Source organism: Porites lutea, chromosome 14, assembly GCF_958299795.1.
Source record: "Porites lutea chromosome 14, jaPorLute2.1, whole genome shotgun sequence".
Taxonomy (NCBI): domain Eukaryota; kingdom Metazoa; phylum Cnidaria; class Anthozoa; order Scleractinia; family Poritidae; genus Porites; species Porites lutea.
In genome coordinates this window covers 6,989,875-7,001,127 of record NC_133214.1, presented here as the reverse complement: position 1 = coordinate 7,001,127, position 11,253 = coordinate 6,989,875, and the positions used below count along the sequence as shown (strand labels likewise).

Sequence of the window (11,253 nt, the reverse complement as noted above, 5' to 3'; positions counted from 1 at the left end):
GGTAGATAAAGGCATATTTTTATCCCCTAAAAATTTTTCATCGGTTCGGATTTCCTAGCTGAAAGTCTAGTGATCCGAAAATTATAGGGATCAAAACTCACCTTTTCGAAAATTTCAGCCAGAAAAAAGGCTCCCGAAAATTCTAGATGACCTTTTTAGGGTAAAACTCCGTTAAAAATAGGCAATTATACCATTTTTTATATGTTCGAAAATCCTAGGGGAGGCAGGCAAGCAAGAAATTTTACAACAAATGTTCCGAAAATTCTAGATCTCAAATCGTCTTCCGAAGAGATATTTTTCCGAAAATTGTCGTTGGGTGCCCCTGATTAACACTATCCCTTATCGTCTACACTTCAGTGAAGTCAGGTTAGAATTCTAATTTTTCTATCTCGTAAGGTTTTAAAATCAATAGCGACTGGTCTATACAGGGATAAAGGAAAGCATACATGTTCTTAGCCGGCGCTCGTTAATAAAATTGATAAAGAAACTTGTTAATATGTCAAAGGTCGAATTCAAACACAAACTTGCACAGAAAGACCAAGAAGGAAAACACGAAAGGAACTTACGGTTATAATTCAACTGTACTAAATCGCTTTAATTTTTTCACCAGAAAATGTTGTTCTTATCTTGTCTGGCTCTGCTGGCTGTCATCGTTCAGTCCACCTCCTTTCTTGTGCAGAAAAAGGTAAGACTAGTATGAGAAATCGTTACTTCCTAGTTGTGTTAATAATGTTACGCTTTGACACTTTTGTAAAGTAAGCTATTATTAGTGGGTTGAAATCTTCATCTTCCGTTTTGAAAAATCAATTAGTCAATCATTTTAACAATAAATGTATAAAGAGCTTCGTTACTCACCCGTTTTCAGATTTTCCCTTCTTGGTGTTGATTTTTAAAATTGCCCCAACTATTACAACCAGCCGCCGGATTTGCGGGTTAAAGTTTAACTGCACTAAATACCGCCCTTTCAACTAAATAATGTTTCATTTTTTCATGACAATTTATAAAATTTATATAACTTACTCACCACTCTTTACAGGATTCCGTGACAAAATACTCACTGAAGTTGTCGAGCGGCACTGGGGAAGAATATGACGAAAAAATCGAAATTGACGCTGAAAAGGAAACAGAAACGTTTCACGTACCAAAGACTTCGCCTGATGAAGAAGCAGGAGATATAGTCTACGACTTTAAAAAGGTAATAGAGTTTTATTTTCACTCTTGGAGGAAAGCGCCGTGCACATAAGCGATCGGGATTAGCGTCCTTGGGAGTTTGTAACCTGTTTCGGATAATTATCAATTATGAACCGAAATTACATGATTCAAAGTGGTCTTAAAATTCAGCTTTGCAATATAATTGCCTTTGACGTTCGTGCCATCTCCGTCTTTTTTTCAGATTTCAAGATTTCTTGGGTCTTTTTTAAGACTTTCATACTTAAGATTAAAAAACAAACAAACGAACACCAAAAATAAACAAACAAGCGAACAAAAAATACAAAGCAAAGCCAAACTAAAACAAGCCAAAACGCAAACGATTTGTAAAAGAAGAAGACTGAGAGTTAGCAGCCCCATTGAAGCGACGTTTCTAATCATTTCCAAATAAATGCTATCTGAATAGGGTAATTAATGCATAAAAGCCTAGCAGATTTACTTAATGACCCTTCTATAGGGGTCAGGCTAAAGTTCTGCGTGAGATATATTTTTTAAACAAAAGTTTTAACTAGTTTATTGAACACGATAAGTCATGCATCTTAAATTAAATCTCAACAGATCAGTAAAGTTTACTGAAGCGCCAATATAAATCAGAATTTAAAACCTTTGAACAGTGTGAACCCTTGCCGAAACTATTCACCAAAAATATTTCTTTTTTTTTCTTTTTTGATCAACAAACGATATGGCACTTTAACGTAAAAACGTCACTTTGCTAGCAGAATTTCTTTAAAATGTTTTTGACGAGACTGTGATTTCCACGCACAGCCAACGCTAACCGCCTGAGAGGCTTGGAATTAGTCCATTGACTCAACAAAACGGCCAAAATACTCCATTCACTAAAATGACGTGAAAGTTCGCGTGACAGTGAGAATGTGACCTCCAAGGGGTGCTGGTTGTCGATATAGATTTAATCATTCTACTTAATTCCATTTTTCCTGCAGAAAATGACAATGATACGCTTGCCAGCAGCAAAGGCTTGCTATTTGACCCATTCAACTGATGACGCTCTCAAGCCCGCCGACTTAATGAAAGCTTTAGCATTGGTAAGTGCCATATACAGTTAAATCAGCTTTGTGATTCAAGCCAATTGGATCGTCAGGAAGTTTACGAGATAAAATGCTAGCTCACAAAAACCATTAGTTTTCCACCGCGGCTGCCCTGGTGTCTGGATTCCTATCGCTTTAATGCTTGTCTTTCTTTTATGGTTAGGTACCTCCTAAAACAGATGGAGGGTTGCCAAAGGCTCGAACTGACATAAACCTAACAGTTGTAGGAACTCTTGAAGACCGATCAGAGCTAAGTGATGAAATGGCACGTTTGTGTGCCAAGCTGCCAGTCTACGCAGTGGTGAAAGGAGACGTAAATCCCATTGACTTTAGCGAAACAAGACAAACACCTAACCCGGAGAATGCTCTGAAAGCACGTAAGTAAGAGTGAATAAAGCTGAATAAGAAGTTTTGGCCTCTGTTACGACTCAGTTTACAGTATTTGCTCAGTCAAATGAGAACAAGGTGCATGCCCGTAAAAAATGCTTTATAAGTCGGCTTTACGATAGTCTGTAAAACCTAAATCATTTCGAATCCATTTTAGTTTGAGAGGTTTCAAAACTGACGGCAGCCACACGCTGTTAGATCCTGATCTTCGGCTCTTAATATACACTTACTGTACTGTGCCTTTTTTCTTTTCTTAGGTAAGAAACGACAGCTCCTGAGACGTATTTGTAACAGGGTGTGTGATTGGGCATCTAACAAAGTTTGCAATTGGGTGCCAGATAGTTGGGGAAGGACCAAACAGGTGTGTCACTTCATCCGGCGACCGGTGTGCAAAATTGCTTGCGTGTGGGCAACCTCGTTCCGAGGGTGAGGTTGGCTGGTATGTTGGGTAAACTCTTCTGAGTTTACTATTTTTGCCTTCAGCCAAGTGATAATTAATTTTGAAATTGTTATTGATCACTCAATGTAATACGTTTCTTGGATTGTAGAGAAAATAAATAATGTTAAAATAATATACTTATAGGCTTGAATACCTGGATATCTTCCTTGCTGGGTTTTTCTTTTTTTTTTCTTCTTTTATATTATTATTAATGTTTAGTTTTAGTTTCGTATTATTGTTTTGATAAGCCGTGATGATGCACTTCTTAAGAAGGAAGCTATGTGAAAACTAAGAATTTAAATGGCGGAATATGTAGTGGCCGCGGAAATATATTTTGTACACGGTTTGTAAGCCAATTAGGTAAACTTTCATATCAATGTACTAAAGTAAATTACAGAGGGAATAAACACACTTGGTTCAGAGTACAATACGGTGTCTGTCATTTCTTTGGCGGTTATACACTTTTTTCATAAATGGCGGGTCTAATAGTTCTTCTTTTAGATGCATGTAAATGAGCCTTCCTAGCCTGGTCATCATGCGTAATAATAAAAGGATTTTCACTCAAAAACGAGGCTTGGAAGGGTTTTTGCATTTACACAAAGGAATAATAACTGTGCCCGCCATTTTTGAAGGGATCTATGAGTCTGAGCCGAGGCGATGAAAGAATCTATGGAGTAAGACGTTCCGTGTTTTGCCCAGTACTGGAGAAAGCACTTTCTGGAAAATGGACAGTCTGAAATTTCTATTGCAAATAAGATTTTCTCGCTATCCGCCTTTCGGTTTTATTTAACGTACGCGTTTTCTTATCATCGTTTCCATTTCAGTTCACGTAAACGTTCCCTTTACGTTTCCTTATGCATGTATTCCCGCTTGCGTCTCTACTTCAGTTCACGTATGCTTTCCGTTTGCGTTTCACTTCCATTTTGTGTTCCCTACCTGCGTTTCCATTTTAGGTCACGTACACGTTCCCTCTGAGTTTGAGTTACGTTGTGTCGTCTATCTGCGTTCCCATATACGTTCCATTTGCGTTCCGTTTCGGTGTTTCCCTTTTGTGTTCCATTTTTGCGTTCTTTTTCTTTATTTGTTACACAGTGTGCACTATCAATCCGTTCAGATTCGTGTTATTGCTGTTTGCGTTCTTTTTCTGTCTGTTTTTTATTTTTTTACCATTTAATGGTCCCTTTCAGGCGCATTTAATTTTCTTCTTTTTGCGCAATTCGATGCAATTTCTGTCGCGCTGAAGTTGCATCTCCAAAAGAAAAACGACGTTTGAAGATATTTTAAAATGTTATCAAAGTCACTCGAATCAGGGGCTCAATAAATTAAGAAGAGTTCGATGCTGGAATGGGGACGTGTTGGAAATTTCTTTACTGGTTAATCTTAGCTTTTGACTCGAAATTTGAAGTGTCTTTTATGTACAGTGAATCCAAAAATGGTTAAAATACGTATTGATTCAGAAAAGAAGACTGTTGTAGGAAGGAGCCATCTTATATTTAATATTTTCCAAGAGATTAACCTCTATAAAATTTTGTTTTTGTGTTTGAGCTATCTGAGATAATTTCCAAGAAATTAAACTTTCCTTTTGGGTCAAAACTTGAAATTTCCTCTGTGTTTGTTCGTCGCAGAAATGGATGTTTGGAATCGTGATATGGAATATTCATAAAATTCGAAGATTTAGAATTTGGGTTGGGGCCAGCCCACCATAATTGTGAACGCTCTCAAGACTCACAAAAGCACCAATTGATTTTTTTCATCCGCTTAACATAATAAAATCATGCATCACCTTACCCAATTTGGCAACCATGAAAAATTAAAATCGATATTAAATTATTTGGTCTAAAAAGGATTGTTCTTAGAACACCATTTTTCAGTGTTTTTAATTTTAAGCTAAATTAAGGTTAAAAGAAGGCCGAGAGACCCTACCCCGATCATTTTCTCGTTTGACTGTGGTTCAGCTTTTGGGCGGCTGCATCCCTGAAAGAAACACCGAAAAACCGCCTGGGGGAGAATTTTATTTCTGTTTGGGTTCGCCAATCGCCATGTAAAAAAAAAACGACACAACAAAACAATAAATTCCCGCCAGTTTTGGTCGCATGCGTTGCGTTACGCTCCTCTGATCACGTGGATGCCTAACTCGTTTCTGATTGGCCAAATGTCGAACCGCATTGACTTCGACGGAAGAAATCAATGCGGGGCCATCCTTGTTAACGAGCTAGCTGATCATGACCGAGCTGGGCATCGTCAGTAGACTAGGTAAGCTGAATTTCTCTTATTTACACTCTCAATGTTAACATCTTAGCTATTTAAACAATCTATGTGCCACTGCGCTTTGTAATTACCTTAAAACTGGGAGTACAGTTAAGACTTTTTCGTTTCAAGGAACGAGAAACAGTTGACGAAGTTGCGGTTACTTGCTCAATGATTTGTTAAGCTCATGTCTTTCGATTAACAAAACTTTGCGTAAAACCTATCCTTAAATGTGTTCTGTTTTCATGACTTTATAAGTTATTTTCTTATTTTGCACTTGTCTGTACATCGCTAAGCTGAGCCTTGGTGAACATGCATGCCGTGCTTTTTTCTGTCCCCAAATTTGTAAGGGTTTTTTCCCCAAGCCAAGGGACATTCCATTTGTTATCCGCACCCCACACTCCCTCCCCATGGAAGGCATAATTTTAAAATAATATCCAGAAGAACCCTGTCGGAATCTAATATTTGAACCACAATAAAGGGTTTTGGAATTAGCATAGACCTTGTCACGGTTTTTGACGCCATCTTGACTGGCAAACGCGTGAGAAATTACAGTGTTTGTATGAGAATCTAATGTCGAATAATTTCCGTAAAACGGCTGCTTTGAAAAAATTATGAATTGTAAACTAAAGCTTCACTCTTAAGGATTCTACTGAAAACATTTGAGGACGTTGCATGGACTAGAAGACCTAGAACCTTTTTTTAAATTTTTCTATACATTTGTCTGTAAAAATTTCCCGGGAAAAATTGCAGACAAATATATGGAAAAGCTAAAGCAAGCTTCTGGAGAAATTTAAGTTCAGTAAGAGCCCCAAAAATTTGTTAGTAAAATCCTTTGCTGTGTAGCTTTAGTCTAAAATTCATATTTTTTTTACAACAACCGTTTTACGGAAATTATTCGACATTGGATTCTCATACAAACAATTTAATTTCTCACGCGTTTGCCTGCTCGTCATTATGGGGTTGAAAACCGTGACAAGATCTATTTTACCCACAAGGGCCTCTCGGAATCTCGGATTACAGGGTTTTTGTTAAGATTTGAAGTAGCTGGGACAAATGTATCAATACTAGGGACTAAAGATGGTGGAAGAGCCACCATCTTTGCATGCAGTGCCAAGTCGGGGGAGGGGGGCACTTGCAGAAAATTTTAGAATTTTTAAGGCCCCAGGGTGCATTTTGGGCTATTTCTGGCCAATTTGGCTTTCTACTTCAGTTCCTTTAAATAAAGCATTTGGTGCTTAAAAACAGATACAATTCTTGTTATTCGGTTTCTGTTTTAACAACAGGGAATAAAATTATAAATATCTATAAGCACTGCCTGATAAAATAGCCGGGACGAGAATTGAAATAGCCGAGTAAAGGTCCTGGCGTCCCAGGTCTAACAAAAACCCTGGATTACTACAAGGCCTTAGGAAAGTGGGAGATTTGGGAACTGTAGGAATCACAATCTAAGAGATGAGGGCCAGTCAGAATCATGCCTTTCATAGAGAGGGTGCAGGTGGAATGTCCCTATATGGCTCTGACACTTAATAGCAAAGTTTTCTATTCTATTCTATTCTAATTTGTACTTGCATGTAAAATGACCTGCTCGCCTGAATTGGGGGAAGGCAGACTTTCTAGTACAGTCAAAGCTCTTGTGGAGACCCTCGGAAAATTTGAAAAAGTGGTCGTAAGCTAGAGCTGGTCGTTTACAAGAATGAGCTCTCCCCAAAAATCGGCTAACAAGAACTGAAATTATTATCCAATCCGATTTTAGTCAGCATTGTTATTGGCAACAATCTTAGAAAAAAATCTTGAAACACTTTTTTGAGGAGGATTGTAAGTGAACCAAAATATACTTGTAATACGTGTCCAGAAATACGAGTCAATTGCTGATGAGTCAAAAGCTGATTAGGATACGTGTCTCATTAGTATGTGAGCTACCTCTTTGTTTAGAGGTGTAATATGTCGGTGAATGGTCAACAAGCTTGAAACTGGCGGATCAAAAAAATTAACGTGCAAAATGCCAAGTGCAACTTTCACCTGCTATTGAAACTCAAATGTTTAAATACCTGATGCACATCCATTTCAATCACGAATTGAGGAAACAGTCATATTTCACAGAATCAAAACCAAGCTAATGTAACAATAATGTGGAAGAAAACATCATTTACAGAGTTGAACTTTACACGCTAATAAGCAACTCCACAAAATGAAAATGGAGATCAAAAGTCAAACCTCATCTGACAGCACTTGCTTTTGTAAATGAAATTTTCCTTGTGATGACCAAATTTGCATCAATGACACCTTGTCATAGGAAGCGAGACTTAAGGAATGAAAAGGAGTGTTCTAATTTTAAGTAATGGTCCGTGTAAGAACTAGGCAAAAGAACAATAGGCCAGTGCAATAGCGGCAGTTATTTTTTAGGTGCTAATGTCTCTAATCAAATTAAATTTGAATGCTCTGATTGGTCAATAGGGCGAAAAGCGCGAAATTTGAATTTTAGAAATGAATTAAGACAGCAAAAGAGTCATTCAAACAACTTTTTATTTCGTCTGCTGCTCTGATATGTTGAAAACTATAACATATCTAAAATTTAGAGGATTTCTACGCGCCAAACCCAAGCAAAGTTAAACTGATATAAAATTACATGAAAATGGCACAGGAATACATCAATCGGCGACCTTCTGAAAGACAGCTACTTCGGCTCTCACAAAGGAAATGTCAAAACTGTGATCGGAAACAGCAGTAATCCAAGCTCACATGGCGAACGCGCCAAAGCCGCGCGTTTTTATTTTGCCACCATAAAGAACAACAATTTCATAAAATCATGTCGGAGGGTTATCCTAATGGCCCGCATTTGAATAAAAAGAAAAAAATTCATGGATGTTCGGAGAATTCGGTTTCAGAAGAAGCTCTGTTCGCAGTCTTACATGGTAGATATATTTTTAGTCTAAATATCTCCGCAAAACCTACATTCATTCTTAGAAAAAGTAAAGGCAACAGTTACAGTCAAACTTTCATGATCTTTCGTACCGGGTAACACTCAAAACTAGTGAGAGCTACATTTGTATTATATATGATAACTAGGCGGCTGCCGTCTTACAACTGTTGCGAAATCAACAATCACAAATTTCAATTCGTTCGTCTTAAGTTGCACTTAGCTCGACGAAACAGCCTAGATTGAAAACAAATCGAATTATAGAAGAGTAAAGATACACAAAATTCTGAAGTTTCGAAAAGGACAAAATAACTACACAGTCACATCATGCGGTGATGCGAAAATTTATTTGGTTCAGCTTACCTCAAGTTCAAATCAGGCGGCTTCACATCGCTTTAAGAAATTTAATTTATTTCTGTATAAAGAACAAATCTATCGCTTCTACTCTTTGTGCCCGGCTATTCTCCACAATTACTCTGAATCATCACTGAATCAAAGAGATCTCCTCCTGACAACATAAACAACTGCTTCGGTCCTACTTGTCCACATGGCCACTCGACAACATGTTGAGGACAGCTGCAAACGCTGCTTCAGTAGGAATTTCACGATCACTCCGATGATAAAATACATTGAATAAAAGCAATAAACAATCGATAAAGGGAAATATGTAGATTTCAGCGATGAAATTGACGACATTTCTTCGGGCAAAAGACAAATTTCCTCACATCTCAAATATCGCATCCAAGATGGTTCACAACAAGGTCACACGCGTGTTGCACGTTTTCTGCTCTAACTTTTGATTGGCGCACAGAACAATGGTTAAACTTGGCTGTGAGGTAAAAGACAGGAGAATGGGGAAAATAAAGTTAAAAAAAGTTGTTTTTGTCACGTTTTCTTTGTTTTTTCGTCGATTTTTAGATTTCAGCCAATCAGAACCCACCATTTAATTGAAATTAAAAATTAAAAGTTAACACTTTTTAATCGATTTTGCGTTCTGCCTGCCTAGTTCTTACGCGGACCATTACTAACTTAACTAACAGATCTTGAGGTAAAATCCACCACGTTACCACAAATCAGCAAGGCACGTGCTTGAAAATAAAATTCTAGGATTTCTAGGCTTTAGTAGGATATGAAGAATTATGCAGATCTCGGAGGGTATTATCCACCTCAATCTGCGTAATTCTTCATATCGTACTCGGCCTCATTCAGTAATATTGCTAAATAATTTCATCTTATGCCGATTTTGTCGCTTTTAAAAAAAGAGCTCTAATTTTTATGTCTTTAAAGAATGCCTTTTATTCTACAGGTGTATGAACACACATAAAAAGAGGATGCTGGGCAATTTACAAGTGAAACCCTGCATGTCACCAAATTTAGCTTGATTAATCACGGCTGAAGTTCCTCATGAAAAGTTCCTTAGAATGAGCAACTATTACAGTCAAACCAGGCCATTGTTTCCGTTCGTTGGTTCCATAGTTTATTCACGAAATAAATAATGCAATATTCAAATCGAGCCTCGATTCAATAATTGAATGTTGATTGGATTAATAAACAAAAGCCTTGCCATATATGGACACCACGCTCCTCCCGCGCTCCATGAAAAAATGGCGGGCAGGCGAAACAGTTTGGGACAGATTTATGAGAGTGGGAAGGCCCTGTCTGGAGCTTTTTTGTAAGGAAGTTAAAGTCGCTTGGGCTAATTGTAGACGGTATTCCAACGAGCTTTTGCGGTCTTCGAGGTTTTGCAGTAGTCTGTCAACGGCTTTTTCACCGCCTTCACAAATGGAAACGGTCGCTCAGCTTGTTTCTGTCAACGGTGTACACAACTGCTCAGCGTGACTACGCGGTTTTCTGGTGTGCAAGCAGCTTTCCAAAATCATGACTTTTATTTTATCTCGGTTTTCCAGGTCTTTTATTTCGACGTCGGCGAGCTCTCACCACTCCTTATCATAACCCTGCAACAAAACAGTGCCCTGTACATGTATGCCAAATGTATCTTCCACTAAGTCTCTCTTGGTCGATCATTCAGTGAGTTCTGTCACTTTCCTGACTTCGTTGAATTCAACCAAGACAACGATTTTGTCCTGAAAAGTCAAAGTTCACGGTTATTCTTAGTGCATTTTACAGACTGCAAGAGGAAATGATAACTGAAACACACAAAGGTTGAAAGCATGCTTGCCAAATATTCACAACTGCTGTCAAATCGAAACTGCAAATAGGAATCAGAGGAATCATATGGAACAACACCTGTAGAAAAAGTACACAACATTTTATACTAATGGCGTGTTAAACTATAGAATAACCCACCTTCTCTATCACACTCAGCTACGGAGAGAATTCCGACATGTTACGAGAAACATGCTTTTCGTAGCACTCCATATATGGCATGGCTTTTGTTTATTAGTCCAATCAACATTTGATTATTGAATCGGGGCTCGATTTGAATATTGCATTATTCATTTCGTGAATAAACTACGGAACCAACGAACGGAAACAATTTGCCATTAATGAATTTATTAATCCGTTAGCGACGGGAACGCTTGGCCTGGTTTGACTGTAAGCTTCTTTAAACCAAAGAATTTTTGCACCACAAAGCAAAGCTATCGCAGTGAATAAGGAAAGAAAAATCTTTTCCTTCCAAACACATCAGCACTGATGCGTGCCCTCATCCGAGCTGACGCATCCGTTGCGTCAGTTTTGCGTCTGCATTGTTCTCTTAGTTCTGGCCTGCACTGTAGCTTCCTGTGTTTTTGCAGGTACCCCCCTCTGAAACAGCAAACAGCCAACAGATTGCCAGCTAACCGGAGGCTCTCCATACAGGATTTCTTAAGGCATTCAGTCATCCTCCATTTTTCTGACAAGCTTAAGCACAGACTGTGGTAGATGTATGTTAGTGGAGTCTTCAAGTGTCTGAGATGTGCATTTTCCTTCAAGTAAAGCTCTTGGTAGGTATTCAACTCAATTCTAGGCCCATCTTGCCATGGTCAGTGCAGTGATTTTGTTAC

The 11,253-nt window shown here is 38.2% G+C and overlaps 1 protein-coding gene across 1 annotated transcript; it reads left to right on the top strand.

Moving 5' to 3' along the window:
- Positions 1-1,033: 1,033 nt before the first annotated feature.
- On the top strand, positions 1,034-3,072 carry LOC140925049 (uncharacterized). The gene is made up of 4 exons (XM_073375007.1): positions 1,034-1,195; positions 2,151-2,252; positions 2,419-2,632; positions 2,900-3,072. The coding sequence occupies exons 2-4, from the start codon at positions 2,154-2,156 to the stop codon at positions 3,070-3,072; spliced, it is 486 nt and encodes a 161-aa protein (XP_073231108.1). The 5' UTR covers positions 1,034-1,195; positions 2,151-2,153.
- The last annotated feature ends 8,181 nt before the right edge of the window (positions 3,073-11,253 follow it).